At 35.3% G+C, this 20,185-nt stretch overlaps 1 protein-coding gene and 1 pseudogene across 2 annotated transcripts; one reads left to right on the top strand and one right to left on the bottom strand.

Moving 5' to 3' along the window:
* Positions 1 to 399: 399 nt before the first annotated feature.
* LOC113238719 lies at positions 400 to 12,251 on the bottom strand (annotated as a pseudogene).
* LOC113238718 lies at positions 10,651 to 17,280 on the top strand. Of its 2 annotated transcripts, XM_026475558.1 has the most exons (3): positions 10,651 to 10,753; positions 13,032 to 13,196; positions 16,259 to 17,280. In XM_026475558.1, the coding sequence occupies exon 3, from the start codon at positions 16,259 to 16,261 to the stop codon at positions 17,099 to 17,101; it is 843 nt and encodes a 280-aa protein (XP_026331343.1). In that variant the 5' UTR covers positions 10,651 to 10,753; positions 13,032 to 13,196; the 3' UTR covers positions 17,102 to 17,280. The 2 variants fall into 2 exon arrangements, with proteins under 2 accessions (XP_026331343.1, XP_026331342.1); XM_026475557.1 differs by lacking the exon at positions 10,651 to 10,753 and having other exon boundaries at positions 12,842 to 13,196.
* The last annotated feature ends 2,905 nt before the right edge of the window (positions 17,281 to 20,185 follow it).

The following is a 20,185-nucleotide window of genomic DNA, read 5'->3' as shown; positions in this document are numbered from 1 at the left end:
TCTTTCGCTTAAACCCTTAAAGGATTTTAGAAAGAAGTCTTACCAATGTATTATTATGTCACTTTTATGTAATGAATAAATAAATTAAAAAAAAAAAAAAAAAACTCCCTGTGAAGAATCATTTAAGCTGTTCAGCATTAACGAACAGTTTAAACGATAAGTATTTTGCTTAAGATACAATTAGAAACCTACGTGTGTATATTCTTGTGCTGCGACTCCTTATATATCGTCTAGCCGATAGGTCAGCTTAAAATGACCTGTACTATCTATGTTTAAAAGATGTAAAAGTTATTATGCTGCAGAGTTCTCTTTACATTCATCACAGATGCAATAATCATGCTTTCATCTCCAGACCATTCATTTATTAACGCGACCTAGATTTCAAGGTTGTCCTTGTACCTGTATCCATTAGATTAAATTCGTATGTCTTCCCATTTACGGCAGCTATAAGGTATAATGCTGAATCGAAATTAATAGCTGACGGTCGTTCATCTGAATGAAAATCCTTCTTTAAAAATAAAAATAAAAAATCCAAAATCAAAATAATCTTTATTTCATAGGTAAGCATTATTACACTTGAAATCGTCACATTGGTTTTAACCAGCTCTACCAGCTACCAGCGCTACCGCTCATTCGTAAGGTAGATTCCCCTGAGAAGAACGAGCAAGAAACTCTAGGGGTTGCTCTTATAAATAACATTTGTACGCATTCAACATTTACAATATATATTTTTTTGCTTTCAAACATCAGAGATCGAGACTACCTCCATGAGCTAAACAGGTTACTACCACGGATTTTTGTCATCCAAGTACGCAGAAGTTGTATAATAACCTTTAGTATAAAGTTTTTGTTTCACTATTTTGTATATCAACCGGAATCTTGTTATAGAAGCGTATACATTGCGACGACTATCAAGAACAGCTAGTTTATTTTTGTTCCTCGTATTAATGTTATGTCTGTTTCTAATTTCCATAAAGAGATTACTATTCCTCTTAACATAAATTACATTTTCATAGATGTACTGTGACACTAGTGTAAGAATATTAATTTCCTTAAACTTATCTCTCAAAGATACTCTGGGGCTCAGATTGTAAATTGCCTTAACCGCACCTTTCTGCAGGACAAAGATTCTATTGATATCGGCGGCACTACCCCAAAGCAAAATGCCGTATGTAATTAGACTGTGAAAGTAGCTGAAATAAACCAATCTAGCGGTTTCGACGTCTGAAAGTTGAAGTATTTTTTTATCGCGCACACTGCAGAGCCGAGCCTTTTTGATAACTTACTTATATATGGACCCCATTCTAATTTAGCATTTAACGTTATACCTAGAAATACAATTGTATCCACAATATTCAATTTTTCGTTACTAACTACAATGTTTGTAACCGTCTCTCTAACATTGGATAATGTAAATTTCACACAATTTGTTTCTTTCTCATTAAGAAGCAGGTTATTAACAGCAAACGAATTAACTACTTTAGATATAGTATTGTTCACATCGTCGTAGGGACATTGGTGCCTTTTAACTTTAAATAGTTAATAATAAAGTATCATCAGCAAACAATACTATCTCATGTTTTAAACCCTACATGAGGCTAGGTAAGTCATTAATATAAACTTAAAACAAAAATGGACCTAAAATTGAACCTTCCAATTATTAAATTCCAAGTCGTTTTTACTACATTCGCTCTGCTTTTAATTTTATTATTTATAAACATTGCTTTGGCTGCTACACAAACACGTTTAAACATTTTCGAATACTTCCTAACAAAATCATTAAAACTGTTACTAGTTTTATAAGTCCTTTCATCGTAAAGATCATATAGCCTTTATCTACTTTTATGAATTCTCACTGTCGTCCAATAACTAAATTTCAATGAATTGTTAATAGTTATGAATTTGGATTTAAATACATTATCACGTTCAGTTTTCACTGACATTGAAAATTGAACTATACAATTTATTGGGATCGTTAACGTACGGAATCTCAGTTAGTTTAAGCATTACGTTATTTCTATAAGCTTTAAGTCGACCATTATTTATCGAAACACATGTGATATCCTTTTTTGGCACTTTATCAACAGCTATATTAAAAGTGGCCAATTGACCGCAGTGATCAGACGTTAATTTATTTATAATAGATTTATCACAAGGTACGGCGTTAGTATAAACATTGTCTAAACAAGTGGCTGTAGTAGAAGTTATTCATATTTATTAAAGTACCATTCGAATAAAGACTATACAAAGGCCCATCTCCAAAGAGCGATATGCATTCCTCCATTACAAACGGTGGTCTCATTAATTGCTTATTTGCGAATACTACCAAGCCATCAGATATAATACAATATGAATGTATCTGTTTTTACAATTGTCATAATACAAATTGTTGTACGTTGAACTTCGGTTAGTTTCACTTTAACAGTACCATTATTTTCCAATCGGTACATTTTGAGATTGCCTGTTAGTATGTAGAATGCATCAAGAGCGTTTGCTTTTTGCAGTTGTATAATATGATCTCTGAAGACACCTATACGTTTAGTTGATAATGGATCTTTGTCATATTGATATGAGCCGTCTTTTACTCCGAAATAAACGTTCTCGTTTGAACCGTAATCTGCCGTACAATCTTTGCCGCCTTCCAAAACTTCAAAAGCAGCGTATTCATCTAGAACGTAAATACAGCTGCCGCTATCTAATACTAAGCTGACTCAGTATCTGAATAGTGCAAAGAATATCGTAGGTATGGCGTTCTTTTCTACATATAATGCTAGAATTGCTGTAATATTGTATCGGGATAAAAAGACGATTTGGTCGTCTCTGAAAATTGATTTCCCACTTGTTAAATTTGGAGTCGCTTCAATTGGCAAAATGGTCGTATAGCTATCAAGTTGCTCGTAGACCACAGTTCTTTTCCCATATCTACAAAAAAAATAGCGACCGTTTATTCTATTTTGCTTAATATGAAAAGAGGTAAGTCGCCTGGCCATGATGGCTTGAGTGTCGAGCACCTACGCTATGCTGGAGTTCAGTTGCAGAGAGTTATTTTCTTACTGTTCAATGTAAGCCTTATACATTCATTCTTGCCCCCTGAGTTACTTCGGACTGTTGTGATACCTGTGGTGAAGAATAAGACGGGAGATGTTTCTGATCGGACCAACTACAGACCCATTTCGTTGACTACCGTCATCTCCAAGGTATTTGATGGTATATTAAACTCTCGCCTCGAAGAACATCTATAGGTTATCTACAGAAAGTGCAATTTTGAGCTTGAAGCACACCGTTGAATACTATACGGAAAGGCGGACACCGATTTATGCTTGTTTTTTAGATCTCTCAAAAGCTTTCGATCTGGTCAGATACGATGTTCTGTGGGCGAAGCTCGGTTCGACCGGATTGCCACGTGACGTACTGCCTTTGCTTAAAATTTGGTACAAAGGCCAAGTCAATACTGTGAGATGGAATGACAGACTATCTGAGCAGTATGAGTTGGATTGCGGGGTAAGACAGGTTGGGTTGACTTCGCCCAAGCTTTTTAATTTATATATAAATATATGATCGCAAACCTCAGTCACTCACGCGTCGGCTGCTACGTAGATGATGTCTGAGTAAATACCATAAGTTACGCAGATGACATGGTGCTGTTAGCTCCGTTCGTCAGCGCGCTTAGGAAACTTATTGCTGTCTGTGAGTCATATGCCGCGTCACACGGTCTAGTATACAATGTAAAGAAGTCAGAGGTCATGATTTTTGCGGCAGGAAGTAAGTGTCCTACTGTTGTACCACCGATCAAATTGAATGGGGTAGCTCTTAACAGAGTGTTTAAATTTAAGTATCTAATGAAATGACATTTAATGAAGCCTGATCTCGGAGATGATGATGACATGGAGAGGGAGCGTAGAGCTTTGTCAGTAAGGGCTAATATGTTGGTTCTCAGGTTTGCTTGATGCTCTGCTGCAGCTAAGATAACTCTTTTCAAGGCTTTCTGTTCTTATTTTTGGGCGGGTAACCTGTGGTACCGACATACACAAAAGTCGTACATTGCTCTTCGCACCCAACCAATACAACAATGCTTTTAGGATGCTGTTGCGGCTGACTTACTAATAAAATTACTACTAAAATTATTAGTATCCACAAAACGAAATTTACTATAATGAAATGTCAAGCTGTGTAATGTTCTATTTAAGTTATGCCTCAAATTATTTTCACTTGTTGTGAGGCTATTGCTGAAGGGAAAAGCTAACAAAATAATTTCTTTTATATTAATTAAATTATTTAATTGTGAAAAATATTGTATTAAATCTTTTTTGTTACATTTTCCTCTTCTGCCAATTAAAATTATTAATGAAGTGTCTTTGTCAAATTTAGTTGACAAAATACTATCTAATATTTTACAGTATGTTGCACCTGGCATGCAAATATTTGTTAATTTTATTCCTAGGTGGTTAAGTTGCAAACCTATATTTTTACCCATTTCATCACTATACATAACAATATTTTTTTGACCTCATTTTTGAATTTCATTTGACCTAGTTATTGACAAAGAGGTATTTTTTGATTCTAAACAAGATTCCTGCAACAACAATAAGGAGGGATCAGTGACACACACAAACGGGGAGGATTATGGTTTTATTTCTTTGCAATTGCAAACTTGATTATTTGTTAATGACTCAAATCTGTCATTATTATATCTACATAAATCTAATAAATTATCCATAGCATGTGTGTGCCCCTTAATCTCCTGTTGCGCAGTTTCATATTTCTGTGTTATTAATTTTAATGAATTTGTTACACTATGTAATTCTGCCTGGAGGCGCTGTGTGTCACATTCATAGCTAAGCCTATTTTTCTCAAGATTTTGAGTACAATCACTCAATTCATTCAACAAACTCTGACGTTCTTTTCTTAATGATATATTTTTACAAAATGCTGCATTTTTCTTTACTAATTTGTTTGTGGTGGATATGTATTTATTAATTTTAACATATTTTTTTTATTTTTTTTTTACTACAATTTAAAGTTAAAGCTGTTGGGTGGCAAACTAGGAGACTTGTGAGGTCGGTTTTTTTAGTTCTTCGTACTGAATCGGTCAACGAAAAATTTATTATTACAACACCATTCAATTAATTTAAAAATTAATTACATAATTATGTGAATCCGCAACGTAAGCATCAGAGAGACAAAAAACTATATCAGCCACAGACTTAGCCATTTTTATCCAACTATTACAATGAAATAGGACCGCTCTGAATCTTAGCTGGTTCAAACGTAACACTGGCAGGATTAACGCGCTCAATGGCAAACGAAATTTGTTGCACCAAGTAAGATCCAGAGGGTGGATCACAGCCTCTATATGTAAGCCGACGACTCAACTACCTGATGAATAATGTTTTTTAATAGATGAGGAAACCGGTGTTACCGGTGGTAAAAAATGGGCCCCAAGCACAGACATATATCTAAATATATGTCTGTGGCCCCAAGACACGATCACGATTGACTAAATTCAGCTTGATAAAAATAATATCACAAAATTCAGCAAAATTTTAATTCTTCACCACGTTCTTCTACATTAATCTCTCATCGATTCGATTACTATTAGAGATGTTTCAATAAAATTTTGTTTGAACTTATTTTACAGTATTATAGAGTGTATGTCATTCTAAATGTCTCAATATCGGGCAAGGAACTTCGCCGCATCTACCTCGCACGCTTCAAAATCTACCTAACAACTACGTTTTCGCCTTGATGTATTTTTTTATGATGTCAAGTGACAGAACGGATAAGTCGCACGCCTTATGATAAGCTACTCGCCTGTCCATAACAGTTGCGGTGTCACTCAGAGTTTTAAATCGCAAAGATCTGAGGGGCACTGCCACTGCGCCTGTCGCACTGAGACATAAGTTGACAAGTCTCATGTGCCTGTAATTTCACCAACACCCTTGCCCTTCGAAACTGGAACACGGTAATGCTGACATTACTGCTTGGCGGCAGAAATAGGTGGCAGTAGCGGTAGTACTTCCCTTGACGAACACTTTTACAAGGAGCTCTACTGCTACTAAATATTTATTTATTTATTTATTTGCAAACAATGCAGGTACAAAAATTACATAGGTAATAAGTACATACATACCCCTTTGGGGTGCAGCAATTAATTATTATTAAGCGTAATATTAAAATTGTAAAAATAAAAATACTAGCAAAAAATAATAATAATAACATTTAGGAACTAATACATATAGGATCTTAAAATTATCATTAATAAACTTTAGATCATAGTATTACATAGACTTAAAATTACTTATCTGAAACTGGACTCTTTTAGCTTATAGGAGAGTTCATGAAGTCTCCCACATTGTAATAACATTTACTTAACAAGAGAGACCTCAACTTGGTTTTAAACACGTTGTCACTATCTACTTTCTTGAGGATGTCTGGTATTTTGTTATAAATTAGTATGCATCTATATAGCGGGCTATCTCTAAACATTTCCAATCTTGGAGTTGGTAATACGAGCTTTGCGTTTCGACGTGTGCTTTCTACGAATTCAAAAAGATCCAAATGTTGTCTTCAAACATGGCAGTTTCCAAAATGTATATAGACGGAAGAGTTAAAATTTTTTCTTTTATAAAATGTGGCCTGCATGTATCTCTCGGGCGTATATTGTTTATGATGCGTAGGCATTTCTTTTGGATGATAAAAATATCATTTGCGTCGGTACTATGTGCACTTCATACGTGTACAAATGCTACACATACAGGTCAGCCTATAGTAAAAGCCAAGGTAGCTAATGGTTTGACCAACCGCCTCTCAAGCAGAGGCCGTGGGTTCGAATCCAGACTCGCAACTCTGAGTTTTTCGGAACTTAGAGCAAATTTTAATTTTAAATTGACCATTAAGTTTTCGATGAAGAAAAACATCGTGATGAAAACAGCGTGGCGGACTGTGGTGAAAACCCTCGCCTGAGAGGAGACCCGTACCCAGCAGTGGGATGTGTAAAAAGGTTGATGATAACTGGGTGATTAAATATCATAGATGGCGCTACGACTAAACAGTCGTTGAAAAACCAAATACAAAGATACGACGCGAGCAATTCATGAGGTTCGCTGGTTCGTTCCGTGGCTTGATCTGGCACGGTATTCTAGAAGACGTCGGTTCGAAACCGGCCGGATCGAAGGAATTTTTTCTGAGTGCTCGATCTTTGTATTAATAATTATTCAAATTCAAATTCAAATTCAAAATTTCATTTATTAAGACTACATGGGTCCATGGTGTTAGTTACATTTACAACAAATGCTTAGAAAACTATGTTAGTAATAATTTAGTACACAATCACAAAATAATAAATACAATAAAAATTATAATGAATCAAAAAAAAACCATATATAAATACAAAATAAAACAAAATAAAAACTAATTAATTAAATATACATGTCCAGGATTTATAAGAGCCGATACCCAATGCCTCTGTAAGGCACTATCCGGTCTATCGGCTAATGTCCTGAGTATGCTGTTGGGGCTCCCCAGCATTCTGCGTTTCACTGAAACTATTTTTTTGCGTATTACAGCATAAAAACAGTCAGTGTGTGCATCGGCAAACATACCAGATGCACTGCAATACCTGGGCAACCCCAACAGCATCCTAAACATGTCGTTATAAAGGACGCGTAGCTCGTTGAAGGTCTTTTGGGTATACCTAGCCCACAGGCCCCTACAGTAAATATATTATAACAAACAGGAGTAATTTCACATAAAAAATAATTGAATGTCAATTCAATAAAAAATTCAATGGGTTGATAATGTTGATGTGTCAGCCTGAGGTTTATTATTGCCTTTACTAGCATTACTGCGTTCCTGTTTCGAATGGTAATGATGCTGGTGACATTACAGGTAAATGGACTGATCAACCTGTCTCAAGGTGACGGGCACAGTGGCAGTGCGCCTTAGATCTTTGCGATTAAAATCTCTAAATAGCACTGCAATTGCTATGGATAGGCATATCGCTTACCGACTTGTGTGCCCCGTCACTTGATATTATAAAAAAATACATACTTAATATTTTATAAAAACAAAAAATCAATACCTATAAAAAACAAATATAAAAGTACAAGACAGTGAAGACCATCAATTATTACCACAATATAGTTATACAATTGATGTAAATAAGTCACGGAAGCAATGCTCATCCACTGAGCATGACGCGAACGCAATTGGTTTTCCTTCTTGTACACTTTTCCATTGTAATACGACACGAGGTCTTCTACACGCGCTATCTACAGAGAAATTGTAAGACGTTTCTCAGTCAGAGAAACTCTCATTTGGTTTATTCTTAGACTACTTCGCTTGTTCAGGCTTCAATACAAGCACTCGCATGAAACAAGAACTTTGCAGCTTTGCATAAAAAATAACTATTTAATTAATCCTTCTATCACCGTTTACGTTGATTATAACAATATATCACGGGAGTACATCGAGTATATAACCAGAAATAGAGACGAAATGTCATTTAATTTGTTTGAAAACTATTCTGCCAAATCATTACGACGACAACTGCGCTATGATTGGCCAGCCCGAATTCGAAATAATTGGCGAGTAACTTGAGATTTGCTGTAATGAACGAAAATTTAAAAATTACATATTTAATATTTAATTACCGATGAAATGTGATTCCGTTTGTTTTGTAAGTAGATGTTTTGCTGTTTTTCTCGCACCACCGAATAGAACAGGCCCCCATTATTAGACATATTATCTTTATTACAATAAATACAGAATAATTTTGGAATGTACGGAGATGTACACACAGGTCAGTTGTTGGCGCTGTACTGTGATATGGCCTCTATTTCTGGTTTTATGCTCGATGTGGGCGTATGGTCATGAAATATAAATAGAATGCCATTGTGTTTAATGGTAATGATATATTTATAATTAAAAAATATATATAAATGTGACACAGAAAAATATTTTAAATATTCTAAACATCGAGTTCAAATGAATGGCGTTTGATGTGGTAAAATATATGTGTCAGCATCGTTGCAAGTGGAAGGTTGTGGCATCTGTCCTTCTCGATGGGAAAAGTATGTATCATATACGTAAAATAGACAAGGCGTGTGCAGTGGCGTAGCATCGATTTCCGCCGCTCGGGGCTAACCAGCGCTTTTACGCACTACACCCTATTCATGTTCGTCCCGAATACTAGACTATACAAATCTAGAAAACTCGGACCCACTTGGGATGTCCCTTGTGTACTAAGTCCGATTAGAATATGAGATAATCTCAGTACAGAGTACTAAAAAAACCGACCTCAAAAGTAAGTGGAATTACGTCTATTTGCTAAGTTTTATTGAAATATCCTCTAGTTCGCCACTATACAGGACTTGACACTAGAGATAATAAAAATCGGTTCTCACTACTCAAAGTATATTGAGAGAAAAACGCCTTGAATTGGAGAAATAGCAAAATCAACCATTAAATTAATTGCTCCTAAATTAAAGTTAGGCGCTATTTATAAAAATGAATCTTCATGCGTGAACAGCTACCCTTCAAGGTTGAAGATTTTCTTCAAAATGAAATGGGACCACTATGGAAGTACCCCCTTTCCAACAAAAAAAGAATCATGAAAATCGGTTCACAAATACCGGAGTTAACGCGTAACATACATACAAAAAAAAAGAACATACAGACGAATTGAGAACCTCCTCCTTTTTTTAAGTCGGTTAAAAATACGAATATCGCTCGTACACCTAGAGATAAAATGATCCCTGTGACATTTCGGACAGCCATGTCTCGGATTCGGAACTGATATGAAGCGGACGTGTACAAGCGCGCTTAAATTGCTGCCCCCTCATTTTCACGACCACAAAAGTAGTTCGTTCATGCAAACCCATCTCAATTGTGTTTTCATGTTTAACTCCCGTTGACATTTTTGTGTTGTTCAAGATAACGTTTCCTCAAATAGTAAAAAAAATGATTACGGCCATGGCCTCTTCTGCACGCACCACGCTACGCCACTGGTCGTGTAATGCATAGCAATGGAAACTAAACGCTCTACGTTTACTTCCTTCCTCTAAATATAAATGTTATATATCGGCTAGTGGAGTGTAAAATCAGTATTATAGCTGTAACTACATAGTATAACATACATTCATAGAGAGCAAATTAATATCGAAGTAAAAGTGATTCATCATTAAATATTTATACTAAGAATAGTAAAATATGTGTTATGTGACAACATCGAGTATATAACCAGAAATAGAGACAAAATGTCATTTAATTTGATTGAAATCATTACTGTGACAACCGCGCTCTGATTGACCAATTTCGACGGGTGTCGTCAATTGTTTCACTTTAAATCCTCCAGTTTAACTTGACCTTTGCTATAATGGACGATAATTGAAATATTACATATTTAATTAGAATTACCGAAGAAATGTGATTCCGTTTGTTTTGTAATTAGATGTTTTGCTGTTTTCCCCACACCACCGAATGGAACAACAACCATTGTTAGATATATTATCTTTATTACAATAAATACAGAATACTTTAGGAATATACGGAGACGTACACACAGGTCAGTTGTTGGCTGTGTACTACTTCAGTTTTTAATTTGTGATTTCAGCGCAAACGAGAGTTGATATTTAAAACTGATATAAGGCCCATTTGCCTAATGAGTTGCCAGGGATGGGTTGCCCTTATTTCGTCTCTATTTCTAGTTATATACTTGATGAGTGACAATTTGCGTTTGACCATGTGATGACAGGTTGTAATCGTAATCCGTTGTCATTAAAATGATTAAAGATCCGTAAAAATGTCAACTATACTGTCAATAAAGGAATGTGTGATTTTTAACTTTTTTATAATGCTATGACAGGTGAGGTGCTAATCCTGTCATAGAGACACGCGTTGTGTCTAACGCGCAGCCGTGTTTTATCCACCACTTTAAAATTGATAAAAAATATTAAAAAATAATGCATAAAATATTACAAAAATAATAAGATATCTAAATCGTTCAGGGCGCTTAAGTTTGAGCGATTAAGTGTCCATAATTTATAATTTTTTTATAACAAAAAACCTGAAAAGTTAATTGAATTACATCTGTTTGCCAAGTTTTATTGATATCGGTTACCGGAAAGTGCGCGCAACCGGATTCATCCCTTTTGCCACCCTTAGAGGTAGAATATTTTCTTGTAAATTAAATGCAAAAAAATACAGTCGACATAAGAACCGTCTCCTTTTTGAAGTCGGTTAATATGTCACGTTAATAGGCCACGCGATGACAGATCGTGGTCGCAACCATTGACATTTAAATGATTGGGATTCGGACTTGTCATTCAGTAATAAAATGGCGATCAGAATTTTACTTGTATTCAGAGTTTAACGGTTGTGTCCAGAGATGGGCAGTGGGTTCAAACCTAATCAACCCGCCCGGGTTTCAACCAGTTTTTTACCATTATTATTTGATATAATTCCATACTCATTAAAAATGTCTTTTGGAAGAAAAAGAGGCCACTCCACATTACCCACTCTAAAATCCTGTGGTTTCTCACTAATAAAAATGCACATTACGATTCAGTTTTTAACCGACTTCAAAAAAAAGGAGGAGGTTCTTTATTCGACTGTACTTCCTTTGTATTTATGTTACATGATAACATAACCTGAATTGCAGCGCCCTTGCAGGGTGTCACATGTGTAACTACTGTGTTATATTTTATAACATCTTGTGTGAAACCATGTAGCAAGCAATAAATATATGAATATGAAAATTTTTGAACCAATTTTGGTTATTCTTTTATTTTGTAGGAAAAAGGGTACCTCTGTATTGACCCCATTTAAATTTGAAGAAAATATTCCACCTCTAAGGGTTGCAAATTAGGGGATGAATCGGGTTTCGCGCACTTTCCGGTAACCGATTTCAATAAAACTTGGATTGATTTGAATAGATTTATTCCAATGCGATTTTCAAGTGAATCGATTCAATACAAAGGCAAATTGAATCGCTTAGATAAGAAAGCAACAAACATTTTGTAATAATATCAATCAATTTGAACAAAACTCGATTTACAACAAATATTTAGTTGAAAATTAGTTTTGCCCTCGATTTCGGGCTTTAATGGGTTTTAATCCAATTTAAATTCGGTTAACAAAGCGCATTTGCCCATCTCTACAATTGTGTCTCAAGTGAAAGCATTTGAATAGTTTGATACGTTTTACCTTCCGTGGCCTATACAGTTATCGCAAACTGCAGGCTTCTTGATCATTGGGAGATAAAAAAAAGTCATGCAGTCATCAAAGTTGTATCTAATGATAATTGTTTTGTATTATTTGCACCTAAATTTAGATATCGAACTTTTGGTTTAATAAAACCACATGTGATCATCACATCAAGTGTCGCAATTATGTTAAATTATATTTTGTGACTGTACTATTTAAGTATAAAAAACTACTAAATTCATGTCGACTTCTCAGATTTTTGCGATTGTGATACATAGGAAATGAAACTATTTTTTTTAAACAAACCAACGTATATATACGTAACGGGACATTTGCAGGTCCCATAGTCACATGTGGTGAATGTTCACCGATCCCACGGCGCCGAATGAACCGGCGAGAGGGAAACCCGGGGGGGTTTTAGTGGGGTAGGCCCTCCAGTCTGGAGGAAGAGTCCCCACATAACCCCTGAGTCTCTCTGGGCTCAAGGGTATCCATAAAGATCTCTGCCCCGTCAAAAAAAAAAGGTCCCATAGTCACGGTTGTTTGAAAAAACAAATAAACGTGATTTAGGTCAGAAAATATTGTTTCAATTCCTATACTAAAGGCGAATAATTTCATTCGTAGAATGTTTAAACATTTCTCCCAAAAAGTTATCATTTTACAAATGTGACATTATGACATTGAGGGTACGAAAACATGACTATGTTCATGATTACGAGGATACATATTCGACAGTATAGAAGACACATTTTGGACTGAATTTTCAAGCATTAAAATCTTGTTTATCTCATGGTCAGTTCATAAAATATGTTGTTGTAAATAACTAGATTATTATTAATAACAAAGTTGAACCGTGTCTGCTCCAATTTGATAGACGTTCAATGAACTCATGACCAGTATAAGATAAGCTGTTTAAAATTTAAGTGACTGTGGCATTCGTGATTTGCATGGTCTTGTGTGCTGACCTCCTTTGAGATAACTACGATAAAATTGTAAGTGTTTTATATAATGTATAGAACAAATCAATTTCCATTGTTTTTTTCTATTAGAAATGAAAATATTTTTTTCGGATTTAAATCGGGTATAATTGTTCAAATAAACCAACGTCTCGGGCTCTTTACAGGTAAATTACAATAAGTAATAATAACTCAGAACAAAGTTTGCATTAATATTAGACAACTGTTTAAGAGTCTATACTACCTCAAATGGTATCAATCGCTTTTGAATAAATATATAGTAAAATTTAAGAGGGAGCATGCCAAAAAAGTTTTGACGTTGGCTCCGCCCAAATTTGTGAAACAAATATGTATATGCCTGAAGCTCGCGTGACATGCGACAGGAATGTTGAATTTTGCGCATTAAAAGTACCAAATTCGTTTTAGCGGAATACTCTAAAACTAAAGTTAAAAAAATCCGTAGTGACAGTTCTCGATCATGCATAAATATAATTAATTATCTAATTTTTGTCCTAATAACCTGTAGCATTGAATCGAAAAAATGTGAAAATTAGAGGTCACTTCGTAATTTTTATCTATCGAGGAAACTTTATTGTTTTATGTTTCTGATTAATGTCTATGCTTGAATATAATAATAATAATAATAACGCACACACTCAACATAGCCCCCCACTAGGGAAACCCTGTGTCGCGGGTGCCATGGACACACATATAGACAACCACAAATTACACCCAAACTCACGAGAGAAATAAATGTAGGCCATACAAATGTTTCTCCCGGCCCCGGAATCGAACCTGAGACCTCTGCGTGGCAGCCCGGCATGGTAACCGTTCGGCCACGGAGGCTGTTAATATATGTCGTGTAGTTACTCATACAATATTTTATTTTTAACTTTAAAGTGGATATACCGCTCTAAAATTAAATCGAAGATTAGGAATTTTTCCTCTGCTCCCGCTTAAGATATACACTGATTAATATACCGTGTGAAAACACGATTCTTAAATAGAAATTTTACAAAAAACCACTGTATACAATAGGTACGTACCTACTTTACATATACCATTTTTTTTAATCTACTGAACTAAACAGAACACGTATAGTACACCATACACATTTTTTGAAATGCCTTTAATTTCCTACTTACTAAATATACATATTTATTTAAAAAAAAGAAAATATAATTTCTGATTTTTGAATAAGGACTATTTTGGCCAGAACAAGCTCACATGAAGCGTGAGTTAAGTAGAAACTTTGTTGTTTTTTGCAATATTCTAACGACGCAACGGTTTTATTGACCGGTAGAGAATCAAATTTTACGTTCAACAATAGTATAATCTTGAATTTCACATATTTTGAGTTATAACACTATTGTAATACCAGTGCGATGTGTAATAATCACAAAAATCTAAGAACTCGAATTGTTTGATGATTAATCCATCTCAGTCAGCCGTGACCGTGGAATATGTAAAGAGCCCGAAACGTTAAAACAAATACACGCGATTTGAATTCCGAAAAACAATTTCATTTCCAATCAAGTGGAATTAGTTTTTAAAACGGTTTTCAAGGCGAATGCGTGTCTTTTGTTTGTTTATTTTTTTTACCGTGCGTTCCTTTTACGCCGTGCGTTCCCAGCGCCCAGTGAGGCGTCAAACGCCGACCACACTGTGATCCGGGCGCGCTAATGCGGTCGTAGTTCCATAGTCGCCATGCGTTGTAATTGAAAAACAAGATGCGACGCGTCGCTTCGACTCTGTATCAGTGTGAGTTGAGCCTAAGTTGAAAAGCCACTGAAAATTGACAACCATGTGTTTAAAAAAATATATTAAAACTAAATTTGCAAATGTAAATGTTTAACTTTTTGTTACTTCATGGTCTTTTCATTATTTGTCAGTCAGAACAACTGCAAGATTATGGGTGATAATAACTCTCCATTTTGTGGACGATTTGTTTCATACCTAAAAAAATGATAATCACTGAAAAAACCTTAAATTTCAAATAAAATCTGATAGATGATTATACATTTTTGTTTGGAAAGTGTGAAATATTCATATAAGATATAAAGTATATACTAGATTAAACTCTGGACAAAGTATTAGGTCATATACAAACGTCAGCTAAATTTGTAAACCTCGTGAACTCCATGAATGTGAACTACTGTTAAGTAGGCACAAAAAACAGAATTAGTAGAAATAATTACATATATTATGACATTTATTTCTTAACTAAACCGAGGTCTACAAATTATATTTTGCGCTTGAAGAGTAAAAAAAGATTTCTTCCGAAAATGGAGTTACGCGGTTTTCATTTTTTTGTCGAATGTAATTTGATCTCACGGTGATTGATATGCCCTAAGAAAAGCTATGCTTATTATCTTGTAGTTACGTTGTGCAAGGTAGTCGCCAGCTCTTAGAAAAAGAAACCTAATTGTCGAATAGAAATGTGGTATCATTATGGCAACAAGTACGTAAGTAGCAGGAGAGCTCCATGTGAAAGAGTTTGTGACGATGTGACCTCCTTACATCCCACCTTTTTATCACCTTCTCTCTGGTTCTTGGCCACTTGTTTTCAAATTTTAAATCGTTCTTTAATTCATTTGCCTCACCATTCTCTTTTTGTTTCGTTCGGTCGTCATTCCCTGTTCAATCGTTGTAGCGAGCAGTTCAGCTGTAATTTTTAATTGCGTCTATTTTTCATTCATCATCGGTCATTTTTGTGGACCGAAGTATCCAATTTTATTACCGTGATCCTGGGCACATTAATGGTTTACAACTTTTTCAAGTTCATCCAGAGAGATACTGCTACATTACCTATTTTTGCCGCCAGTCCGTTAACGTAACTATTACTACGTTCCAATTTTAAAGGGTTAAGGGTGCTGGTGAAATTACAAGCACATAGGACTTCTCAACTCATGTCTCAGGGTAACGGGCGTAGTGACAGTGCTACACAGATATTTGAGATTTAAAGCTCTGAATGGCACTACACCTGTTTTGGACAGGCGTGTCGCTTGCTAGCAAGCGCATGATTTGTTCGTTCCGACACTTAGTATCCATAAAAAAAGTAAGTCACTAGAAATTAATAAAGATGTAATTTGTTCCAGATGCTGCGCTATTTGTTCCTCTTATTCGTAACACTAGTTGCCGCGAATAAATGTCCTTACCAGTTCGAAGGGATACCATATACTAGAAAGTCGATGCTCACAATAAAAGGCCTCCCTACAAACCTAGCCTACAATTCAATAAACAATGATCTATATTTCACATTAATCGATATAGATTCATTACAAAACGATAATGAACAGACTAAGATGGATCAATATATCTTAAGAGATGGAAAACCGATTAAAATTGACAACATACATGGTCAAGCTGCAGCCGTAGATACGAATAATGGCACAGTTTATATTGCCAGTGATGATGGCCTTAATATACTTAATAGCACTGATCACGCCAACTTTATTAGTCTAAAAGACGAGGATATAGTTCAAATATTCAAACCGATACATAAAAACGAGCTCTATGTGGTCGTTTTCCCAGAAAACGAAGTTTATAAACTAAATGTCGAGAAGAACGAAAAACGAAAGGTTGCGTACGTACCATGCGCTTTCATACTTGCTGTTGATCATCATGATAATATATATTATGAGTGTGATTCCAAATACGTTAAAGTATTGCTTAAAGACTTTAGTGAGCCTGTAGAATTTGTCGGTATTGCCAAAAATAACGCTAGAGCTATGGCGGTTGATATGATTGGAAGAGTGATTCTTGCGGCAAATGACGGAATCTACCATTTGCGACCAGACAACATAATTCCCAAGAAACTGATGAATTTGGACTTTGTACCTTCGGCAATTGCATTTGATAATAAAGTTGGTACAATGTATTTGGCCACGAATGGCATAATTTACGAATATAGCGTCGCAGATGCCAAAACTTGTGTGTAAATTTTTTTTTAAGATATACATTAATTTATTGTTTTTGGAGTTTCATTTTAGGAGCCGATACTGTCTCACGTCGAAATCAAATTTTTCCCTTACTAATACGGTTCATTTTGCTTGGGTCGAGCGGTAGGGACACTGGCTTTATTTCAGAATTAATTTCTTTACAAACAAAATTACAGCCATTTGAAAAATGTATATGTTCTAATTAGATAAGTCGATATTTAAAAAATCACAGTTATATTATCCGCTCACGCGATACATGCAGCTGTAGACGCATACCACACCTAGAGGTGCCGGTGATGATTTTATACCGATTTATCGGATATCGAAGTTATAACAGGTAAAAGAACTAATATTAATTGCTATTTCGGTAACTACTCTAGCAAACCATAAAGTTTTTAATGCCTGGGTCTGTCATTTAAAAAAAATAAACAACTTCAAAAATACGTCACGACAATCGTGTGTGTTATTGTTTAGGCTGGTGATTTCGGTGTTTATTTATTGAAAACATACCGTAAGTAGCGTTTTTTAAGTTTACACTGAATATAAATGTTTATAAATTATACTTTAAGGAGTAATTTCATGGTAAACGTTAGAACCACTCAAACGGAATATTATCATATTTATCCAAGTACACCAAAAATTTCATTAGTGCTTTTTAAGTGCAGGATTTGCGGTGTATTACTGCGTTTTATCTGAAATGTTTTTGTTGGTAGTACGGAGGGTATTTATTTAGCAATGTAGAATAATAATTTTTATTTATAAAAACTTGTATTTAAAGCGCACCGCGTGAGCGGCAATGTAAAGTACTCATTGAATACAGCGATTTTCTTGTAAAATGTCGAGGTAAGTATTGTTTTTTCTATCGTAAAAATTTTTAGTAATCAGCATATATGGTAATCAGTATATATCCTCAATTTTACTATATATTTTTTCTAAAGTGATTAATTTAACACTGTTATGCGAAATCAACCAAAGCCATTTGAGGTTGTATAGATTAACAGTTGTTTCTGTTTTGCAAAACATGGACATAAAAATTCAAGCTAGGGAAGTTCCTGTGAATACTAGAGTAACGGAATTTCACATATAATACACAACTCAGAACACCCAGATCGGAGCGAATCTAGAAAGTTAATTCCCAAATTATTGCTACCGGGAGTTAAACCCGGGATACCCTTATCATCAACGCCAACAGAGCAAAGTGTTGAGTCACCGAGGTGGTTAAATAACATTGATTGTTGCTTATACGTGTATAGTGCAGATTTTTTGAATAAAAAATAAGTGTGCATTTGACCTCCATCTCACCTGATGAAAAGTGACTATTAGGTCGACGATGGAGCATGCACACCTAAACAATGCCTATTAACTCTCGCCTTGGAAAGGTCCAAGTTATAACGCCCAGGGAACAAGTCTGCAGGCAGGGAATTGCACTCCATAGCCGTTCGCCATATAAATATGGAAGCGTAACGCTTCGTGCGAATCTTTGAAATATCCACAACATAATCCAAGCCTACGTCTCGTCTCTCGATGATGGAAAGGGGAAGGCGGAATTAAATCGTGTAATTCCATCGCACACTCTCCGTGATATATCCTGTAGAATACCGATAAGCAGGCAACTTTTCGGCGGTGTTCAAGACTGCAGCTTCGCCTCTACTGATTCCGAGTCACCTATAAGCCTCTTGATACGCTTGTCAATTGAATCCATTATGATAAATGTTATTTACTTTACTGATCGAAAAACTTCGTGACTCCATATTTTTATAATATCAAGTGACAGGACGAACATGTCGTGCGCCTGATGGTAAACGACACGCCTGTCCATACCAGTTGCAAAGCCACTCAGAGCTTTAAATCGCAAAGATCTGAGGGGCACTGCCACTGCGCTCGTCACCCTGAGACGTAAGTTGACAAGTCCCACGTGCCTGTAATTTCACCAGCACCCTTACCCTTCGAAACCGGAACACAGTAATGCTGACAGTACTGCTTGGCGACAGAAATAGGAACGGTGGCAGTACTTCCCTGGACGAACTCTTTCACAAGGAGCTCTATTACTACTACTGTCTCAAAATCAATGTAAAATATCAAATACGACGCTACTCAAAAGCTCTGTTGCCTCCTGATTGGTTAAAATATACGCGGTACTTGGCCAATCACGGACACTGCTATTCCATCTCTGTGATTTTTGTTTTGTAGCGTTAAAAATATTGGTTGTTTCATTATTTTCACTTAGTCGTAGAAAAAATATTGTATGCAATCATTACATAATTAGGTTTTAAAATGTCGTTCCTATTACTTAGGCCTGTGGTGCTCGATGTTAGGAACCCTCGTTACGCAATTCACCCTTTTGGAATATTGTCACCCTATTGTTGCGTCATTGTTATAATACCGTACATATTTTATGAATCGATAACCACACGAACTCATATTGAAGATAATTTTATATAATATCTATTAAAATTATTACAATAACGTGTCAATAAATATAAAAGTAAACATTGTACGTTAAACTCAAATGTGAACCCTTGAATGACACTTGATAAGCCACGCGAATATAACAGAAATTATGCCACAATATCAATAACAGATGTGTTATTAATTTACAAAATACATCAAACGACAATCATGATTTTAATTAATTGTTGTTCTACTATACGGATATCCTTAAAAGTAATGCTGATTTTTCAAAACTCCGGTTGATTAGCTTTTTTTTTTCAGTCTGAAAAATAGTCGACTGTATTTTTTTTTTGTTTTAACGGGAGGTGAGGTGTAAGGTCGCCTCTCGCGTTCCGCAATCCGCGCACTGTAAATTAGTATGAATAAAATGTTAGAGCATATAGGACTGGAGGCGCTTGCAAAAATATCTCTGCTACATCCAGTCTAGCCAAGAGTGGAAATACATTCCATACATAAGCCTATATTTTATATTAATTGCTAATTTTCTATTTTATGACATTTTTTTCATAATGATCACAATGATTCAATTTATCGATTACATAAAAAATATTTGAAAACATTCGAACATTTCACATAAGCATGCCTATGAAGTTCCCTATTTACTAACAGGCAACTACATTGACTTACAAATAA

This window comes from Hyposmocoma kahamanoa, unplaced genomic scaffold (assembly GCF_003589595.1).
Source record: "Hyposmocoma kahamanoa isolate Upper Pololo Valley unplaced genomic scaffold, ASM358959v1 97852, whole genome shotgun sequence".
Taxonomy (NCBI): domain Eukaryota; kingdom Metazoa; phylum Arthropoda; class Insecta; order Lepidoptera; family Cosmopterigidae; genus Hyposmocoma; species Hyposmocoma kahamanoa.
The sequence above is the reverse complement of the archived record's forward strand: the minus strand, read 5'-3'. Positions and strand labels throughout refer to the sequence as shown.

Bases quoted from the DNA above. Each gene is read 5' to 3' on its own strand.
- LOC113238718 (XM_026475558.1), top strand. From the start codon at position 16,259: ATGCTGCGCTATTTGTTCCTCTTATTCGTAACACTAGTTGCCGCGAAT.